This window comes from Saccopteryx leptura, chromosome 2, assembly GCF_036850995.1.
Source record: "Saccopteryx leptura isolate mSacLep1 chromosome 2, mSacLep1_pri_phased_curated, whole genome shotgun sequence".
Lineage (NCBI taxonomy): Eukaryota > Metazoa > Chordata > Mammalia > Chiroptera > Emballonuridae > Saccopteryx > Saccopteryx leptura.
Genome location: NC_089504.1, coordinates 314,912,019 through 314,934,540, shown reverse-complemented (window position 1 = coordinate 314,934,540; position 22,522 = coordinate 314,912,019). Strand labels below are relative to the sequence as shown.

Here is a 22,522-nt window from a genome sequence, read left to right as displayed (position 1 = left end):
AAATACCAATTATACACATTAAGACAAGTTTCATTCTCCTGTGTTTGGGATCATCAGTATGATTGAAGGATTACACAGTTTTTAGCTTTGAACAATGTTGGATCAAAATTGATTTGCTTTAAATGTTGACATCTGTTGTTTCTCACTGATGGGTACATAGGGGTCTGTTATATTTCTCTTCTCTTTTATATATGTATAAGATAGCTTACGATTTTAGTAAACTAAATTTTGTTTTGTTTGTGAAAATAGATACTTGTTAAAATTTCCCTTTAATATTAAGTGAGCTCCAGAAATGATGTTGTATCTGACATGGTAATCCATGTGACTTTAAAGGTGTATATGAAGGTAAGTTATTGAGTTTTTTAAAAATGACATGAAAAATACCATTTATTTCCTTTACCTCATAGCATGCATTTATGATACTGTAGGTTCCTGCAAGGTGTGGAGTTACAGTCCGGGACAGTTTAAAGAAAGCACTGATGATGAGAGGTCTAATCCCAGAGTGCTGTGCTGTTTACAGAATTCAGGATGGGTATGGTTTGTATGTGATGTGAATTTTTGTTTAAAAAAAAAAAAAACTCAGATACTAAACTTTGGGGTTTTCTCTAGGATCTTTACCTAAACCTAGGAAATTGAAAATCAACTTTAGAAAAAAATATTAAATAAGTTTATATTGTTTAGCCTAAAGAAATCTTGTAGGCTCTTTGAGGAGTTAACATTAGGTAATTTTGTATAGGGTATTGTGATACTCTGATGAGGTGACTTTATTAGGAATTTGTGGTCCCTAAAATTTTTGAACCTTTAGCATGTGACTTATTTGAATAGCAGACTCGTCCTCTCCTTTATAAATACAAACTCAGAGTTTGTATTAAATCAAACTATAAATTAACATTTTATATTGAACTATTTTTCTTTTAGAAAGCATCTAAAATTATACCAAGACAACCCCCTCCCAATTTTGAACCCCATTTAAAAAATCACCATTTTGGGGGCATGTTGCCCCTTGAGTACTCTTTTTCTTTGGATAAATATATCCATACCTGTGATATATATATATTTTATTTTTATTTTTTGGATGCCAGGAACAATCCATTTTCTGCTGTTGTAGGTCTTTTCTGGAGCTGACTTGAAGAAAAGAGTACATCTCTTTACCCTGCTGTTTGTCCAAGAGTGATACATTTATTTGGGGTAAACTTAAAAATTAATTTATTGCCATTTAAATTTCTAACGATGGAAAGACCAGGGAGCAACACCTCCCTCACAATTACTAGCCCCTCAATAACCAGTTTTCATATCTTCAGCATGAGGTATGTGAAGATTTTTAGGTCTGCTTACCAAGACAGACTTGTATCTACGCTTTTCAGAGAGAAGAAGCCGATTGGCTGGGACACGGATATCTCCTGGCTTACTGGAGAGGAATTGCATGTAGAAGTACTGGAGAACGTTCCACTTACAACACACAACTTTGTATGTACCTTCACCTTGTTTTTTTATGTTCTTGTGAATGAATATTTAGGAAATATAAAATATGGGTGAATAATTTGGGGATTATTTTACTGAAGTTAAAAATCAGTTCTAGGCACACTTGTCCTCTCCTTCCCCCAGGCACGTTGCCTTTGCCATTGCCTTTCTCAAGGGCCCTTCTGCCTCTGTAACTTGTGTCCTGAGCCGACGTGGCCCAGCTGGCTCACTTCTTTTACCTCTCTTAGTTTCTAAATAAATTTCTCTTTAAAAAAAAACAAAAGAGCCTGACCAAGCAGTGCCGCAGTGGATAGAGCATCGGACTGGGACACAGAGGACCCAGGTTCGAGACCCCAAGGTCGCTGGCTTGAGCCCAAAGGTCACTAGCTTTAGCAACGGGTCACTTGCTCTACTGTAGCCACTCCCCCGCCCCCATCAAGGCACATATGAAAAAGCAATCAATGAATAAATAAGGTGCTGCAACAAAGCGTTTATGCTTCTCATCTCTCTCCCTGTCTGTCCCTATCTGTCCCTCTTTCCCCCCCCCTCAGCATTTGCATGTAATGTAATAGAATAGAAAATTCTAATGTGCATTATATGTATATAGTTAGGGTAAGTGTTGTCATATGAATATAGTTGTGTCCTGGATCATAATATAAAATATATTTTTTACTGTCATTTCTGACTAAAACTGTCTGAAAAGTTGAGATGAATTGAGAATATGCAACAAAGGACAAAATAGAAGTATGCTCTTATCACTCTGAAATAGCCATTATTAACATTTTAGTATTTGTTTTATTATTATTTTTACAGGGACAGAGAGAGAGTCAGAGAGAGGAATAGACAGGAACGGAGAGAGATGAGAAGCATCAATCATCAGTTTTTTGTTGTGACACCTTAGTTATTCATTGATTGCTCTCTCATATGTGCCTTGACCGCGGGCCTTCAGCAGACTGAGTAACCCCTTGCTCGAGCCAGCAACCTTGGATCCAAGCTGGTGAGCTTTTGCTCAAACCAGATGAGCCTGCGCTTAAGCTGGCGACCTCAGGGTCTCAAACCGGGTCCTTCCACATCCCAGTCCAACGCTCTATCCACTACGCCACTGCCTGGTCAGGAGTATTTGTTTATTCTTATGTTTTCTGTTTATTATTTTCACAAAACAAATATTTTTCAAACAATTTCTACCTTTGGTAGTTGTCAAAGTAGAGTCTCCTTAAAAAAAAAAGAAAATAGAGCCTCCCTAGCACAGTTGTGTTTATGTGACCCAGGTTGTGACCCAGGTTGTAAATCCGGTTTTTAACCAGTGTGTCGTGGCACACTGGCGTTCCTCAAGAATTCTTAAAACATCAGTACCTGACTGTTCAGTCAGGAGCACTGACTTCCTTTCCCCTAGACTGTCAAATAAAAAAAAATGGCCACAACCAACACAACAGTAGATGCCTGGTGTGAATGAATCAGAATTATATCCTTTTTTATCTTAGTTAAGAAGTTTAGGTAGGGTTGTTGTGATTTTTATAGTTACTATAGTTTTTTCTTTTATAAATAATTGTTTTTACATTTTATACTCAAAGTATATTTACATTTTAATCAAAAGTATATATAATTTTGCCCTGGCCGGTTGGCTCAGTGGCGTTGGCCTGGTGTGCAGAAGTCCCGGGTTCAATTCCCGGCCAGGGCACACAGGAGAGGCGCCCATCTGCTTCTCCACCCCTCCCCCTCTCCTTCCTCTCTGTCTCTCTCTTCCCCTCCCGCAGCCAGGGCTCCATTGGAGCAGGGTTGGCCCGGGCGCTGGGGATGGCTCCTTGGCCTCTGCCCCAGGCGCTAGAGTGGCTCTGGTCACGGCAGAGCAACGCCCCCGGATGGGCAGAGCATCGCCCCCGGATGGGCAGAGCATCGCCTCCTGGTGGGCAGAGTGTCGCCCCTGGTGGGCGTGCCGGGTGGATCCTGGTCGGGCGCATGCGGGAGTCTGTCTGACTGCCTCCCCGTTGCCAGCTTCAGAAAAATACAAAAAAAAAAAAAAGTATATATAGTTTCAAAAGTAGTCAGAGGGGCTTATAATTAAAATAATCTGTTGCTCCATCCCTCGCTAGCCTCTATGCCACTCTCTAGAGGAAATGAGTTCTGTTTCAAGCTGTTTTGATGATTATTTTCATATTACTAAATAGTAACTTAAAGCCACAGTTTCTTGCTTTATCAACTTTAGACATCGTTTACTGATTCCATTTGGAATTAGCTCATTCATGTCACTACTTTTCCTCCTTCCCTCCTTCAGTGTGTTTTTCTGTGGCACCTCTATTGGATACCTTTGTGACTTTAAATAGTACCTTTGTTTCTTATCCTCTTAACACCAGTAAGCATCTTGTAACTCCTTTCATTGTATAGTTATTAAATTGTACCCTTATCCTTCCTTCTGTTCCCTCCTTTTATCAAATATGTACTTTTATTTTTATGTAGTCAAGCTTGAAATTAGTTTCATGTCTTTCATTCATTTCTCATCAAGACTTCTAAGTTTTGTAATTGGATATTGGATGGGAGATAATACATATAGTCTATCAACTAACTTGAACCCACTGGTTTTTATTTTAGTATCTTATTCTATAAGGCAGTTCTCATGATATAAATATAGGAAAAATTTATTTTAAACAAGAGAGTAAGTTGACTTCTAAAAAGACTCTTGGCAGGTTTTTGAAACCCTGTATGATGTTTTACTTTGCAGGTACGGAAAACCTTTTTCACCTTAGCATTTTGTGACTTTTGTCGAAAGCTGCTTTTCCAGGGTTTCCGCTGTCAAACATGTGGTTATAAATTTCACCAGCGTTGTAGTACAGAAGTTCCACTGATGTGTGTTAATTATGACCAACTTGAGTAAGTAATCAAAAATTTTTCTTCTATCTACCATTTTACATTTAAAATTTTTAAATGTGAAACTAGTATGTCTTAGAATCTGTGAGAATTTTCTGTCCAATAGAGTTCTTACAGGGAATTTTTTACCTAAGTTTGTCTAGATAATATGTAGTACTGCCTGTACTTTCTGGTTCAGCTACACATTTCACTTATGTTTTATATATTTTTTTAATTAATAAAGGTCCCTTGCCCATAAAATCACTTTTAGATAGTTTTTGGGAGGAGAGCAGATGTTTCCATTAAGTTAACCATTAAATATTTGGACCACAGATCAAAGGATCTGATTGTTAGCATTTTTTAAATTATTTCTCTCTCTCTCTCTTTCTCTCACCCTCTCATCCTCTCACCTTTAACCCTACCTGCACCCCCAGTTTTTTAAAAGTAAGATATAAAGTCTTTGTACCCAGTGTATTTCTTTCTAAAATATCTATTTGCTTTTATGCTAGAGTTTCTCTAATAGATGAGACTGAATCTGTTTTAATCTTTTTGTGTGTTGCTGCTGCTGCTACTACTGTTAAGGTTTTATTACTTTGCTTGATCACTTGAGCAAACAGAATTCAACTCTGTGTTGTAAAGTATTTTTAATGATGTAATCTGACTTTGCAATAGTTGCATTTTCTCCTAATTCCTTAACAATAAAGCATGATTTTTTTCCCTCTGAAAGGTAAAAATGTGCTGTTTAGAACAACTAGTTTTAGATTCTGAGCTTGCCTTTGAAAATACAATGTAATTTTTAAAAATAAGCTTTTAGACAAAAACGCAACTAATTGAATTTAACAGTCATTTCTAAAAATGGAATTTGATCTCAGGTATTTGTGTTAACTCTATAATGTATTCTGATGTCTGAAGCTTCTGGGTTTTGCACAAGTTAGGTTTGTTTTGTTTTGTTTTTGTTTCTGCCTCACAGTTTGCTGTTTGTCTCCAAGTTTTTTGAACACCACCCAATACCACAGGAGGAGGCCTCCCTGGCAGAGACCGCCCTTACGTCCGGATCGTCCCCTTCCGCACCCCCCTCCGATTCCATTGGGTAGGGTTTGACTCCTGCTGTTCCGTGACATGCTGTTTGAGCTGATTTCTTTGGGATATTTGGTTTATTATAAACTTTTCTAACATTTGGATTGTTAAAAAGGGACTTTTTTTTAGATAACTTATTTTTATTAGACCAGTCGGATATTTAATGTGCATTTGGTAGAGATACATGGCATTACAGCTGACACAGACTATTTAGGGACCAGTCCTGAAAAAAATCAAGGAACAGATGTACAGACTCTGTCTTATGCCCATCACTTTATCAGGTCATATCAGATATAGAAGTATACAACTTTTTTTTTGAAAAGTAGCATTAACATATGAGACAGTAACAAACAATTTAAAAATAGTATTTAATTAGCCCAACCAGGTGGTGGCGCAGTGGATAGAGCATTGGACTGGGACGGAGAGGACCCAGGTTTGAAACCCCGAGGTCGCCAGCTTGAGTGCGGGCTCATATGGTTTGAGCAAAGCTCACCAGCCTGAGCCCAAGGTCACTGGCTTGAGCAAGGGGTTACTTGGTCTGCTGTAGCCCCCCCCCCTCCCCATCAAGGCACATAAGAGAAAACAATCAATGAACAACTAAGGTGCCGCAACAAAGAATTGACGCTTCTCATCTCTCTCCCTTCCTGTCTGTCTGCCCCTATCTGTTCCTTTCTCTGTCTCTCCTTGTCCCTATCTCCCCCCCCCCAAAAATAGTATTTAATTAAAATAGAGTGTGATAAGGACAAATATTACCATAGTTACGGAAGAAGAGGATAATGAGAGAGAGATTAGTCAGGAAAATTCAATGAAGAAAGTGGGATTTGAATTGGACCTTAAAGAAAGAATTCTAAAACCTAAATAAGCCTAGGGAATAAAATAATGGTGAGTAGGAGACGAGCGGGGGTGATGGACAGAATCAATAAAGGGAATGGCAATGGTATATCTAGGAACTTGTAAAGAGAACCTAATCTAAATCAGGGAGAAGCTTATGTAAGACTAGATTATGGAGAGTCTTGGAATTTACACGTGACGTAAGAGGGGAGAAAAAGATTAAATGTTTTTGAGCAGAGGATTAACCTGACAAAGATGGTTTTAAAGAAAGAGCCTCTTGGCCCTGGCTGGTTGGCTCAGCGGTAGAGCATCAGCCTGGCGTGGGGAAGTCCAGGTTTCGGTTCCCAGCCAGGGCACACGGGAGAAGCGCCCATCTGCTTCTCTACCCCTCCCCTTTCCTTTCTCTCTCTTTTTTCCCCTCCCACAGTCAAGCCTCCATTGGAGCAAAGTTGGCCTGGGCACTGAGGATGGCTCCATGGCCTCCACCTCAGGTGCTAGAATGCCTCCGGTTGCAGCAGAGCAGCAGCCCAGATGGGCAGAGCTACACCCCTTGGTGGGCATGCCGGGTGGATCCTGCCCAGTTGGGCGCATGCAGGAGTCTGACTGTCTCCCCGCTTCTCACATTGGAAAAATACCAAAAAAAAAAAGAAATAACTACTTAAGAGTGATACACAGATTGATTGAGAAACATCTCTGGTAAAGAAGGCCAACAAGAATGCTGTTGGTTGTGAAGACGGTGGGAAGCAGGGAAGACTTGAACAAGAGTGGTAGCAGCAGTCAGAAGGAATGGTTATTCAAAAAGTGTAAAAGGTGGCCTGACCTGTGGTAGCGCAGTGGATAAAGCGTCGACCTGGAATGCTGAGGTCGCCAGTTCAAAACCCTGGGCTTACCAGGTCAAGGCACATATGGAGTTGATGCTTTCTGCTCCTCCCCCCTTTCTCTCTCTCTCTCTCTCTCTCTCTCTCTCTCTCTCTCTCTCCCTCCCTCCCTCCCTCCCTCTCCCTCCCTCTCTCCCTCCCTCCCTCCCTCTCTCTCTCCCTCCCTCCCTCTCTCTCTGTTTCTCTTCTCTGAAATGAATTAAAAAATTTTTCCCTCCCTCCCTCTCTCTCTGTTTCTCTTCTCTGAAATGAATTAAAAAATTTTTTTAAAAAGTGTAAAAGGTGTCTGACCAGGCGGTGGCACAGTGGATAGAGCGTCGGACTGGGGTGCAGAAGACCCAGGTTCGAGACCCCGAGGTCACCAGCTTGAGCACGGGCTCATTTGGTTTGAGCAAGTTCACCAGCTTGGACCCAAGGTCGCTGGCTTGAGCAAAGGGGTTACTCAGTCTGCTGAAGGCCCACGGTCAAGGCACATGTGAGAAAGCAATGAACAACTAAAGTGCCACAAAAAAACTGAAGATTGATGCTTCTTATCTCTCTCCGTTCCTGTCTGTCCCTATCTATCCCTCTCTCTGACTCTCTCTCTGTCTCTGAAAAAAAAAATGTAAAAGGAAAATAATTAACAATGTTATTAATCGATTGTGGAGGATAAAGGAGAGAACTCACTTTAAAGATGATAAAGTCATCCACACATTCAAGCTTCATACTAGGGGAAAAAAGAGATGATGCTGAGTCTAGAAGATGTTTGTTTGCTTTGGAGTATTTCGTATTTCTTGCACAGGTCTGCTTACTCTTTCCCTGTGGGATGAGCAGAAGCATAAATTATACTATACCTGGAAGCATATGGTTTTTTTTTTAAAAGTCCCCGTACATTATTCTGTTCTAGACTATTTTAAAAATAATGTTAAGATCTGAAATATTGTCAGTTTTAATCCTACTTTTCATTCTTCACAATGTAATGCTATTTCTTCTATCTAGAGAGATTAAAAAAAAATAAGTTGAAACTCCCAATAGACCTATAATTTTTATGAAAACAACCTTTCTAGAGGATTTTTAGGCTAGAAAAGTTAGGAAAAACTTTGGTGTTAGGGAGTGGATGTATTTATGTCTTTTGGGCCACTGGGAAATGTGACCACTGTGTCTTCCTGACAGGTTATAACAGTCACCCGCTCTACTGGAGTCGTCTTATTCCTGCTGTCTGTCATTATTTGTATACAGCTGTGTTTCGTAGAAGATCAAATCAAAATTTTGTTATTGTTTTTCTAATTCAACCTTTGACTATGTCATTTATTCCTGACAGATTCTGTAGGCTGTGGTACCTCTCTTAAGGGCAGGCACCCATCCTGTGAGCAGAGCTACAGAACATCGTAGTGAGGTTAGCTTGGCCTCTCTGGAGGTTTACAGTGGTAATGATCAAGACAATCTGCCCACCAGTGATGGGAGTGCTGGCTTTAAACTAAGAAACCATTTACCTGTGCCATAAGTACTTCACCCATAGCTAAAGTGGAGGAGATTCTGGTCTTGAGCAAATGATGAGAAAGAGGTTCAGACTTTTGTTGTCCTGATGCTCCTGTCACAAGTGTACGTGCCTGGGAAGAAACAGAAGCCAGTCCCGCTCTCTGTCAAAGTCCCTGTGTATTTTGTTAATAATCTCTGATGACAGTCCCAGTGGTCACAAAACACATATATTAATAGATGTGACCAAGATATATTGGAGAAGTGATACATTGCCCAGTTTGGATTAAAAGATTAGAAGCTACCTACTTTGCTACTTCTAAAAATGCTATGGAATGTATAAATTTATGAAAAGTCAGCGTTTTAAAATTTGAATATCGCTGAACAGAGTTAGTCCCTTCAAAAATTTTAATATTCTAGGTTTAAAATGAGACCTAAACTAACTGGCAATTTGCTGAAGGGTGTTAGAGGTAAAAGATTATTTTTATTTGTAATTTGGTACTACTTTAAAGAGATTTGCAGCAAGATGGGTAGAACTATTAGGAGAAGTCAGTTTACCAACTGTTAGCATACTTCACAGGGTATAAATCTCCCTGGTCTGATTAAAGTCTTGCCAGCTTGGAAGCTCAGTTTTCCCAATATCCTGGAGTGATGAGAACTAGGGATATACTGGTTTACATTAACTAGAATCAGAAAACACTAATTCAGAATACAGGTAATTAATTTCGGTCAGCAATGGGCCTGTTATATAAACCAAACTCCTTGTGTTGGATGGGCCAACATTCACACTGCTTTTTTTTTTTTTTGGCAGAGACAGAGAGAGGGACAGATAGGGACAGACAGACAGGAAGGGAGAGAGATGAGAAATATCAGTTCTTCATTGCGGCTCCTTAGTTGTTCATTGATTGATTTCTCATATGTTTTACTCTGAAATTTTAATATTTCAAGAACATGTAAGTTTGAAGAAAGAAAAGCACAATTCTGGAATATAAGCAAAAGTCTTACTTGATAATTACCATTGTAAGTATATATAGATTCAGGGACCAACAATGAATCATTTCAAAGGTTTTGTTTAGCTCTTATATTATGTAACATTTCTTCAAGAATTTGGTCTGGCATATTTAAGTAACAATATCAGATCAAAAACAATTTTCTTTTTGTGACAGAGACAGAGAAAGGGATAGACAGACAGGAAAGCAGAGAGATGAGAAGCATCAATTCTTTGTTGCATCTTAGTTGTTCATTGATTGATTTCTCATGTGTGCCCTGACCAGGGGGCTACAGCAGACTGAGTGACCCCTTGCTCGAGCCAGCGACCTTGGGCTCAAGCTGGTGAGCTTTTTGCTCAAACCAGATGAGCCCGCGCTCAAGCTGGCGACCTCGGTCTCAAACCTGGGTCCTCCGCATCCCAGTCCGACGCTCTATCCACTGTGCCACCACCTGGTCAGGCCACACTGCTTTTGAAAAATATCTACTAGAAACCAAATTATAATCAAAAGTTTATTTTTGTTAATGATAGAATTAGGGCGATGATCCAGATGTTTAATTACATCAGGATATAATGACTTGAAGTGTTCTCCAAAATTGTAAAATACTTGCCCTCAAATCAAGATAAACCGACTTTGTAGAACAACACATACCTTTCTGTGGTATAACAAATTATAGCCTTTCTCACTTTGTTAAGCAGATATCCTTTTTGTCTAATATATTTATTTATTTTTCTTAAATTTATCAGATTAAATCCAGGTTTTTGTTTTTCTTCTGGACTGATGTCTTTTGCATATATATTTCTGATTTGATATACACTACATATCACTGTCTTAATTCAGTGAGTTTCAAAAATGAGTGCTGTCACGTATGCCTGCACCAAGTCAATTATATTAACTACTAGACACTTGTAGTTAAGTCAGGCTTTTTCTGCCTTCAAGTCCTACCTTAAAGTATGCTGTTACATTGAGATTTCAAATCAACCTATAAAAAAGCTCTTGAAAAGTCTGCACTTTCTGAAACGTTTTTTTAAAAAGCCAGTATTGTCATTTTACATTCTTTTATTTGCTCCCAAAATCTTTTGGCAAAGGGCTTATACTTGGCTACCTAAAGCAAAAATAAAGACAGCCGTGTCACAAACTAAAAATTTCTTAATAGTGGACCAGTGGAGCATGCTGGCTTTCCTAAAGGCCACTTTTATCAGTCTTACTACAATTCTCATTGGGCTGATACTAGTTTTTTAAAGTACATAATATTTTGCCTGACCTGTGGTGGCGCAGTGGATAAAGTGTCGACCTGGAAATGCTGAGGTTGCCGGTTCAAAACCCTGGGCTTGCCTGGTCAAGGCACATATGGGAGTTGATGCTTCCACCTCCTCCCCCCGTTCTCTCTCTGTCTCTCCCTCTCCTCTCTAAAGAAATGAATGAATAAATTAATTAATTTTAAAAAAATAATAAAGTACATAATATTTTATTATTTTTATTTTAATTCTATATGGGCTCATTTAGTTACTGTTAACAGGTAAAGTGCATATATTTCTTTCCCTACCTTTAATAGTGTGCTTCAGAGAAGTAAAACTATAAACTGGTATGATTCAGATTGTGTTAACATGCTGTATTCATAAGTTTTTTGTCACTGTTTGGCTTCTTTTTGGCCCTTCAAACTTGTATTCCTTTTTACTATATTTTCTCCCCATTTCTCTTTTGAAAGCCTCTTTTCTCAGAAGTATCTTTTTATTCCGACAACAGTATCTTTCAGGCTGTGTCTTAATAACTAAATAATACTGATTAAGTACAGAGTTTGTATAAGATGGGATAGAAGGATAGCCTGTCTCTCAAGAGAGGCTGTTAGCACTGAGTCACTCACTGGTCATGCTGGAGCTCTCTGTGACAGCCACCCCTTGTCTTTCAGGTGACCCCTCACTTCCAGCTCCCCTGGGTGACTTTTCTGAGGGGAGTAGACTCCTCATGGGTATTTACAGGCTCCTGTCAAATCTTCACTGTACTTTGTGATTTATTTTGGGGCAATGATGAGAGAGTCTGGACTTGGTATTTATCTACAGTACCAAAATATAAACCACTTTGTAGCCTATTTTGTTGGTTTCATCAAAAACCAATTTTTATAAATATTTCTTTAAATTTTGTATTTGAATGTGTCTCTTGTCAGTTTTGGGTATGGTAAAAACTTCAAAACAGGAGAGACTGGCACTTATAAGGATCATCTTTTGAATTTGGAAATAATAAGTGGCTATTGTTCAGGATTTTAATTCACCTCTTTTAACAGGTATATCTTTCAGGTCCTGAAATACATATATGTAGTCTCAAAGTATTTATAATTGCCTAACACGTTGCATAAAAATTTTATCTTAGTAACTTCAGCTATCAAGAAGTGGCAAGGATAGGAAAAAATGGAGGATTTTATTCACTCAGTCTCTGCCTAGAGCATTTTTGTGTACCTTTAAAAGACAAGAGTTTCTTCAGCTGATTAACATCATCCATTTTTTTATGTTAGTATCTCTATAAAGTTACTGTGAGTCTTATATTCCAATGACTTGATTTTTCCAGGCCCCAAATCCTCACCAGTCCGTCTCCTTCAAAATCCATTCCAATTCCACAGCCTTTCCGACCAGCAGATGAAGATCATCGCAATCAGTTTGGACAACGAGACCGGTCCTCATCAGCTCCGAATGTGCATATAAACACAATCGAACCTGTCAATATTGATGTAAGTACCCAGCATTGTGAGAACTCAGACAATTCAAGTGTATTTGTTTTCCTGTTTCAGATATAATATAAATCAGAAATAACTGCCATCTTTTTTTTTTTTTTTTACAGAGAGTCAGAGAGAGGGATAGATAGGGACAGATAGACAGGAACGGAGAGAGATGAGAAGCATCAATCATTAGTTTTTTGTTGTGACACCTTAGTTGTTTATTGATTGCTTTCTCATATGTGCTTTGACCGTGGGGCTACAGCAGACCAAGTAACCCCTTGCTCAAGCCAGTGACCTTGGGTCCAAGCTGGTGAGGTTTGCTCAAACCAGATGAGCCCGCACTCAAACTGGCGGCCTCAGGGTCTCGAACCCGGGTCCTCTGCATCTCAGTCCAACGCTCTATCCACTGCGCCACCACCTGGTCAGGCAGGCCTGCCATCTTTTTTTTTTTTTTTTGTATTTTTCTGAAGCTAGAAACGGGCAGAGAGACAGACAGACTCCCGCATGCACCCGACCGGGATTCACCCGGCATGCCCACCAGGGGGCGACGCTCTGCCCCTCCGGGGCGTCGCTCTGCCACGACCAGAGCCACTCTAGCGCCTGGGGCAGAGGCCAAGGAGCCATCCCCAGTGCCCGGGCCATCTTTGCTCCAGTGGAGCCTCGGCTACGGGAGGGGAAGAGAGAGACAGAGAGGAAGGAGAGGGGGAGGGGTGGAGAAGCAGATGGGCGCTTCTCCTGTGTGCCCTGGCCGGGAATCGAATCCGGGACTTCTGCACGCCAGGCTGACGCTCTACCACTGAGCCAACTGGCCAGGGCCCATCTTTTATTAATCACAGTTTTAAGTGATAGACTCCTCTAAATTACAGATCACAAAAACCTTGTCATATTATCTGATGGCCAGGAATGCGTAACTGGATCCAAATTGCAACCTTAAGTTTGATTTTTTTTCCTTATTCACTGTCTGTGAAAGTAAACCAGTGGTTCTCAAAGTGTGCGCCAGGGCGCACTGGTGCACCCTAGAAGATTTCCAGGTGCGCCCTATGGCATTCCAGAGAAATATGTGCCTTTTGGGGACCAAAAAACCAACAGGGGTTTTGGAGTTTAGATTTTTAGGGGACAGAGGTGTGGTGAATTGGCTGTAAGCTGACAGTCTGCCAACCCCCCACCTCACTTGCCTGATTAGGTTGCAAAAGGTTGTTAAGTTGTGCTACTAGATTGTTTACACTACCCACCATGACTGGAGGGAAGACCCCCCGGAAAGACTGGAGGCAAGTTTCTTCTGTCCTTTGTTTGGTGTAAAATTAAGATGATATGTGTGGTGGGGGTTTTCTTTTTTCTTTTTTTCTTTTTTTCTTTTTTTACAGAGACAGAGAATGAGTCAGAGAGAGGGATAGACAGGGACAGACAGACAGGAACAGAGAGAGATGAGAAGCATCAAACATTAGTTTTTCATTGTGCGTTGCAACACCTTAGTTGTTCATTGATTGCTTTCTCATATGTGCCTTGACCACGGGCCTTCAGCAGACTGAGTAACCCCTTGCTTGAGCCAGCGACTTTGGGTTCAAGCTGGTGGGCTTTTGCTCAAACCAGATGAGTCCGCGCTCAAGCTGGCGACCTCAGGGTCTCAAACCTGAGTCCTCTGCATCCCAGTCCAACGCTCTATCCACTGCGCCACCGCCTGGTTAGGCGTGGTGGGGGTTTTCTACACTCAACGTAATAAAGAGTAAAAAGAGAGGAATTCTTTAATGTATTGATGAGGAAATGAGAGTTTGCCTTTCAAATATATGCCCAAACATTGATGAAATCGCTAGGACACATCAGGCTGTTTCTGATAAACACAAGAATGAAAAAACTTAACACATTCATGCCGGGACCTGCCAAATTTTCTAAATTTTACTAAGAATGTATCTATATATATAAAAAGATAACGTTTTGTTGTTTTTTTTATTTTTTAACCCCTCTTTTTTACGAATTCTAAAAAGCATAACTCAGAAAATGTAACATAAAAATGTTCTTTAATGTCAGAATAAATTTAATTTTTCATATTTATTTCATTTAATTACCATAAAAGCATGCTTGGACTTTATATATATATATTTTTTTTCTTTTTCTTTTTTTTTTTCATTTTTTTTTTCTTTTCTTTTTCTTTTTTTTCTTTTTTTTTTCTTTCTTTTTTTTTTTTTTCTTCTTTTTTTCACGTCAGGCGGGTAATGTGCCGACGTGGTAACAAGGTTTGAGGGAGGCACATGTCACACAAGAGCGTGAACACCCAATCATCACACTTATGAACCGAAAAGGATCTATATATATTTTTTAATATTTGACTTATTATAACATATTTCTCAGAAGTTTGTATATAGTGCGCCTACAATTATTTGTAGGATTTTAAATGCACCCCGACTTCAAAAAGTTTGAGACCACTGGTCTAAATCTTCATTTAACAGATAATCTCCACTTGGCCATTTTATGGTACAGAAAAAAATAAGAATACAATTGCGGGGTTTTTTTCTTTAAATCAATTGGAAATCTTTACTTAAATTTCTAAAAGTATAACTTTAAGTTAAATAACAGTTAAAGGCTAATCATGTTTTAATATATCTTCTTTACTTTCTTGCATATACCATTGTATTCTGTCTCTAGACATCTTAAATTTGGGCATATTCTTTTTATGTAAAGTTTGTCATTAAGTTTTTTTAATCATTCATTTTTTTTAAAATGCATCTTCTCAGACTCATCATCATATTGTAAACTCACCTGTCCAATGATTTTTGGCTAACTTCTGGCTGGTCACTGTTGATGTTTTTACTTTACTAGTTTACCTTGCAACACTATAACTTAATTATGTATATTTGTGTCATTTCTTCAATTTGATCTTAAGTTCTCTGGACAGCAGAAACTATTCCTAATATAGCTCTGTTGGCACCTATCTTAGAACACATAATAGGTCATCAAAAATAAATTTGTTTCTGTAGAAGAATTAGAAAATAAAGTAGAGGAAATTCCCATAATATATACCAGGGGTTGGAGAGGAGAGAGAGAGACAGAGAGAGAAAGAAAGGGGGGGATGATCAGGAAGTATCAACTCCTATATGTGCCTTGACCGGACAAGTGCAGGTTTTTGAACCGGCAACCTCATAGAGTTCCAGGTTGACGCTTTATCCACTGCGCCACCACAGGTCAGGCCTTAAAATGAGTTGGGGTTTTCTTTGTTATTTTTTTAAATTTATTGATTTTAGCAAGAGAGGAAGAGAGAGAGAGACAGGAACATAGAGCTGTTCTGTGTGTGCCCCAGCCAGGGATTGAACCAGCAACCTCTGTACTTTGGGACGATGCTCTAAGCAACTGATCTCTGGCCAGGACAAACATTTTCTTAAAGGGCCAGATAGTAAATATTTTAGGCTTGTAGGTCATATAGTCTCTAATGCCAACTATTGAACTCTGCCATTGTAGTGTGAAAGCAGCCATAGGTAATACATTATAAACAAACGAGTATGGCTATAGTCCATGAAAACTTTATTTACAAGAACCGGTGACCATCTCACTGTATTTTGCCAGTTGCTGATATAAACAGAGGAAGAGATGAGAAGAAAGATGCAACACACAGGATCAGTCCAAAAGGACGGTTCATTTCATTGATTCACCCGATAACTGAGTCACAAAAGAGAAGAAAGTACCCTTGCTCTCTTAGCTGTGGTGGGCTGGGGTCCTTGGAATAATCTTGGAATTAGGTATTATGTTTTCCTGGACTTGTGCTTTTAAATACAGAGTATAGGTTATTCTTAATCTCTGCAATAAGAAACAAAACTGAGGAAATCCAGGTTTTTTTGCTTTTAAAGTAGTTATATTTAAAGAGGAAGTTGAAACTGTTTCCCCATGTAAACGGGACCTTGAGGGATGAAGTCCTCCAAAATTTTTCTTAAAATTATTATTGTGATGTAGAAGATGAATTTAAAATTGAGAATTTCAATTTGTGCTATCATATAAGCTTGGTATTATGACCAGCAAAAACTTAATTCTTTCTGTGTTTATTCTAAAAATTAGCATATTTTTGAAGTTATAACTTAAATTTTGTCTAATGTAAAAGAAATAAGCCTTATTATAAATTTTTATTTCATTTTTATAGGTAAATTCCCAAATCACACTTTTGTCCTACTTTTTACTATGAAATTTTTTCTGTGCTTTTATTGGGTTCATTTTAAGTGACCTTTTTCTAATATTAATTTTCCTCAACCAATAAAGTGTTCCTCAATCTAGCTGGACCTGAATACAAATCAAGAAAGATATAGGAGACAGGAGTACGAGAATAAACAGATAATGAAATAAGAAGACAAATCTTGCCCTGGCCGGTTGGCTCAGTGGTAGAGCGTCGGCCTGACGTGCAGGAGCCCCGGGTTTCATTCCCAGCCAGGGCACACAGGAGAAGCACCCATCTGCTTCGCCATCCCTCCCCCTCTCCTTCCTTTCTGTCTCTCTCTTCCCCTCCCACAGCCAGGGCTCCATTGGAGCAAAGTTGGCCCCGGGCGCTGAGGATGGCTCCATGGCCTCTGCCTCAGGCACTAGAATGGCTCTGGTTGCAACAGAGCAACGCCCCAGATGGCAGAGCATCGCCCCCTGGTATGCAGGGTGGATCCCGGTCAGGCTCATGTGGATGTCTGTCTGACTGCCTCCCCGTTTCCAACTTTCCAACTTCAGAAAAATACAAAAAAAAAAAAAAGACAAATCTTATTTCTAGGTTAGGTCTGTTCTTAGCTGTTCAAAATTGTAACCATTTTTACTTTCAAAGTGAACATTCTTATAGACTGTTTCACTTTGTCTATTATCACCACCGTTCTCCTATTCTCATAGGCTTCAACATTTGGGGTACCATCTTTATATCTTGAATTTTCATTCTCCCCTGTAATCAAAGACTCATGAGGTATCATCGTTTCCTTTTGATGTGACACCACCATTTGGGCCCGTATTTCTTCATTTGAACTATTATGCTTACTACATTAATCTCCTAAATGGATTTCCTGCCATTGATTTCTCCCTCCATTTCCATTCTTTATGCTACTACCTGATTAATTTTTTACAACACCTCTATCATCTCTTTCCTTTTTCCAAACTGTCATTGACTTCCCATTGATTATAAGATAAAATAAAAATTCTTTAGTATTGTCATTCAGTGTCAATCATTTCATTGAATTTCGGACATTATTTATTATTTATTATTCCACTAAACAAGATTCAGTATTGACTCTGGGATAGACAGGGTGTCGGCATTTGGAATTAAGGATGAATTAACACACAATCTTTGCCCTCAACGAAGTCATAATCTAATGGATAAATCAAATATATAATTAAATAATCACAAAATGAATAATGTAAGTTTATTGAAGGGGGTAATAAACTCTACCTGGTTGGATCTAGGAATATTTAGCAGAGAAGGAACAACATTTAAGATAGGTTATAAAAGATGATTGAGTAGGAGTTTATTAAGTACATACACTAGTTGGGGTTTTAGGAAGAAAGGGCATTTGCTAAAGAAATAGTATGTGCAAAAGTATGGAAGTACCTTTACACAGAAAGTTATGAGAGCACCAGGATTTTATATTTATTGGAAGCCACACAACCTTCAATACTTAGCACCATATTTAAAGGTATAAGAGTATTTGTTGATAGTCTATAGAAAATGTCAAAGACTTTATATAACACATTGAATGTGATAGAAATACATTTGTAAAGAATTCACCCTTGTTTTAACCCATAAACAAAAAGCTGCCTATTTTCAAAGAACCTGTGAGCTTGTTTAGAGACATTTGGGGCCATTCAATCCCTCACATTCAAGTTATACTAAGGAAACACACTAATCCAAGTTCTGCCTATTAAGGTTGGAATTGCATCTCATTACCATAAGACTCTTCCCCTGACCCCCAGCATTGCTCTAAAAAAATCTGTATTTTAATGATAAGGACAAATTTTAACAAAACCTTGGTTTGAGCCATTTTGATTTATTTTCCCTTCTAGCATGTCCTTACACATCATATTTTTATGATTGTAATTAGTGTACATTTAATTTTGTATTTTTTTAATTATATTGTAAGCATGTTTCCTGATTCAGTCTTCATAATTATTTTAGTAGTTGCATAATAATTGTTAAACTGATACACCATAATTCACCTAACAAATATGTCAACAATCCTAGAAGAGGGATGTAATTATTTCTGATTTTTTTTTCAATGTGATGGATAATGCTGCACTAAACATCTTTGTGCATATTTTTTTTTTCTTCTGAATTATTTCCGTAGGAAATATTCCCAGAAGTGGAATTACAGGACCAAAGGGTATGAATGTTTTATGGCTCTTAATGTGGGCCAGTAGAAGTTTTTTAAGAACTGACGCAGCCGTTGGTTTTGAATGGCCTGAAATGGATTTCAGCATTTGATCAGTACTAATAGTTTCTTCAGTATAGGGTTAGGTTGGCAAATGCTTCAAATTTTGGTTTTCTCATGTTCACTAGCTAATTCCATATTATTTCTTTTTGTGAAGTAGTTATAAGACTGTTATTATTTTGAATTAACCTTTCTATTAATGCTTAGTGGAAAATTCAGTGTTGTTTTTACTTTCTTTCTATGTGCTTTGAATAAAATATACATTACTATTTATTTGTAGGACTTGATTAGAGACCAGGGGTTTCGTAGTGACGGAGGTAAGTGGTGATCTCAGTTTTTGAAAACTCGGGGAAAATGCAACTGCTTTGCTGCTTATCTCCTTTTATATTTGCTTCTTCCATGAAACACAGACACAGAGAAAAATGTGTAGAGAAAACTCCAAATTTTTTTGTTTTTATCATTTATCTCATTTAAAATTTTAACTAATTTATAACATGAGTAAAGGAAAAGAAAACATGAAAGAAGTGTTAAATGTACTATGTATTGGTTTTAAAAGGTTTTCGAGGAGAGATTCTTTAGTTATTACTAATTCCAACCATCTCCAAAGCTGGAGCTGCAAAATTTCCTTTGGGCGCCTCCTCTGATACTTATATAGTAGTTTGAGCTGAGAATCAATTAAAACTTACTTTCCTAAATCATTTTAAGAATCCTTTGGATTGCCTGTCACAACTTATCAATTTGTTAGATACTGTCCACTGTTTCCCTTCAGTCTCCTAAAAGGGTTTGAAACGTACATTTTGTAGCATGGATCACTAAATTAAAGAGCCGAGTTGCCTTTTTTTTGGTTCAGTATACAGTATAAAATAAGTGAGAAATTAAATTGAGATTTCTTACAGAGTTTTCATCTGATCTTCACCCATAGCACCTCGTAAAAATAGGGGGCATAAGAAAACATTGCTTAAGAAAATTCTTTTTAAATAAGAATTTACCCCCATGTAATGTTTTCTGTGAGATGGTATTTGAAACTATTTTAAAGTTTTGTTCCAGATGGTTCTCCAGACTTACCTTTTCAGCTGTCCTCCGTCTAATAAGAAAGACCTAGACTACCTGCTTATCTTGCATAGAGTTGGTCTCTTCTCTGTGACCTGCTTTATCTTCAAAATGTCTAAGCCCAGTCTCAGAGATATTTTATATTGATTAAACATTGTATAAACCATCTTTTGCTGTGTTTCTATGTACCTGTGGAGCTACCAAAGTAATTACCTTGCATTGTGTACTCTGGACTTAGAATTAATATAGCACATAGTTATAAAAGTGGTTTTTTTTTCGTTTGTTATTCCATGAACCCACCAATTAATGTTTCCAGTTTGATGTTCATATGTCTTAGTAGCTGTGGCTTTTGAAAATTTTGCCGAATACATCAGCATTTAAATGTTGCCATCATTTTAGCATCCCAGAGTTAACTTAGTCATAAAAACTGCCTGCTTAGTACCTAAAATGAAGTGGCATTTCTTGTCCTTTATAATGAGTCACTTTTTAAAAAAATCATTGGGATTTTATGAAAATAAAATATTTATGAAAATAAGCAGATTTTAAACATTCAGAATTATTTTGTGAAGCAGGCATCTTATTTATTCCCCGTGACTTCTTTCATTTCTTCTGTGTGTCTGTCTTCCTGTGTCTGCCTGCCCCTCTCTTTCTCTTCTAACAGCCCCTTTGAACCAGCTGATGCGCTGTCTTCGGAAATACCAATCCCGGACTCCCAGTCCCCTCCTACATTCTGTCCCCAGTGAAATAGTGTTTGATTTTGAGCCTGGCCCAGTGTTCAGAGGTAGTTGGGCTCTTCTTTCTTGTTTTCACCCAAAGCAAACTAAACTACAGACACTGTTTGTGCTTCACCCTCACAGCGTGTGTTTGTCAGTGTGCGAGTTTTCAGTGCTAAACTTCTGCTCGGCCTGGCTGGAACGCTCTGAATGTGCTTCTCACACATCTCACTACCACGGGCTTTCCATATGCAGTCTGTCATACACTGTAAAAGTGAAAGTCTCAGATTTCCATTATGTCTTGTTACATTACTTTTTGGTCATAATAACTTCTTAAACTCAGTGGGTGGCAATAAATAATGTGGGCGGAGGTGTCCTTTGATTTGAATTCTCTTTATTTTAATCCATTTTGGCGGTTACCTTGATGACTGTTAATATTCGTTACCAATTTTTGTGGCTTTTAAAAAAAGTAAAAATGGAAATCCCTATTATGAGACTTGACTAGATTTGGCTTTATTTTTATCTATAGTATCAGCAGTGCCCTTTTTAAAATATAGGGCATTTATATTTTACGTCAAAAGTAGGGAGCTTTTTAAAAGATTTTAATATATTTGGGGTATTTCAGCTTACTTTAGAAAATCTGAGGCTTGATACTTTCAGCTGTGCCTTAATATCAGGGAAAAGTTAGCAGTATAATTTGTCTTCTATTTTATCTTGCCATAATTTGGTAGTTGAACCAGTATTTTAAAATTTAAGTCAGAATCAAGACAGACATTTATATAGATAGTTTTAAAGAATTATTGGCCTTTGCTAATTAGGTCCGGCCACTTCATCTGCCTATAGTGGTGGTGGTTTAGATTTTTGCTCTCCCAGTCCAGCTGTTTCTCAGTAAATCCATAGACCTGGCTGGAGGTCCTACAGTACCAGTGATATAAGTAATAATGGTACAGTACCAAGTAGATCAGAACTGCAAGGCCTGGGCAAGAAGTTAAGGCTTCATGATGTTGAACATTATCTATTAATAGAAGGTAGAAAATGGATTGTGCTCTAGTTAATAAACATTCCAGATACCATTTTCTTTTAGAAGTTTACATATAAGATCATGGAAATTGCACATGATAACCTGATGTAGTAGTAATGATAAAATTTTACACGCATTTAACATGCAAATGTGCCTTTGGTATCCTTGTTCTTTGAAAGATAGTGACGTTCCCTGCTCCCCAAAGGATAGAAACTTTCTTTTAAAAAAAATTCTTTTGGACCCTTTTTGTTCTATATGTGTAAATATTTTTTGACACCTCAGTGCTATTTAACTATACTCAGGCCCCACTAGATGTCATTACCCTGAACCCCTCTGAACCAAGTCCTACTCTACGTGAACTTAGAATTATTGCCACTGAGCCAGGATTTAAAAAAGTACCCATTGGAAAGGTGTGCAGCCCTACCAACTGAGTCCACTTTCAAAGAATGCACCCCTTGGGCTCAGTTGGCTGATAGAAAAGTTTTCTTTGTAGGCTAAGAGGCCATCTTACTTACTTTGCTCTCACTCACAAAGATGGGGATTTTTCAGAGAGTCTTCAGGAACTGATAAAACTGACCAGCATGTCTCTTATGTAGTACAGTATGTGGTGTAGGATTTTTTTTATTTTTAGTGGCTAATTTGAAAAAGCCAGATATTTTTAACATTAAGGCCATTATTAGAATATGTTTCCATTTGGGGATTTCCATCTTCTTTTATGATTGGCTGCTGAAGCAACAAAATAATTGAGTTTGTTTTTTATTTGGACCTTTAAATTGATTTTGCTTTTTGATTTTTTAAGTCAAACAAACAGAACCTTGGAATTTTTTTTAATATTTATCTCTTATTTTAGAGAGATTCTTTTTCTTAGACTATTGGCCAGTAAGCAAAGTGTATGTCTGTAATCAGATGTTTTAAAGGCCATTAAATTGGCCAGAAAACTAAAAGAATTAATAATTCAAATCACTAAATCAGGCCCTTTTTTGGCCTATCCTTTCTAAAAAGTCTGTACTTGAACGTGCACTGCATTTTTAAAATAAGTCTAAATTTCCCCTCACCCCCTGCCCCTAATAAATTGGTATATTTGATCTCCCTTTAATGGATACATTTTTCCTTTCACCAACTTAG

General features: G+C 38.1%; 1 protein-coding gene and 1 non-coding gene across 5 annotated transcripts in view; one reads left to right on the top strand and one right to left on the bottom strand.

Moving 5' to 3' along the window:
* The window catches only part of BRAF (B-Raf proto-oncogene, serine/threonine kinase), a 98,269-nt gene that overhangs the window by 40,401 nt on the left and 35,346 nt on the right, over positions 1-22,522 (top strand). For 3 of the 4 annotated variants that reach the window (XM_066362887.1, XM_066362885.1, XM_066362886.1), the window contains exons 4-9: positions 429-532; positions 1,365-1,467; positions 4,178-4,326; positions 5,273-5,392; positions 12,095-12,254; positions 18,894-18,930. In XM_066362887.1, the coding sequence (XP_066218984.1) occupies positions 429-532; positions 1,365-1,467; positions 4,178-4,326; positions 5,273-5,392; positions 12,095-12,254; positions 18,894-18,930 (673 nt within the window). Of the gene's footprint in view, positions 1-428; positions 533-1,364; positions 1,468-4,177; positions 4,327-5,272; positions 5,393-12,094; positions 12,255-18,893; positions 18,931-20,324; positions 20,445-22,522 lie in introns of all 4 variants that reach the window. The other variant, XM_066362888.1, reaches the window with a different exon arrangement.
* Positions 14,440-14,542, bottom strand: LOC136396193 (small nucleolar RNA U13). Its single transcript, XR_010749592.1, has one exon. It is a non-coding gene; the product is annotated as a small nucleolar RNA U13 (small nucleolar RNA).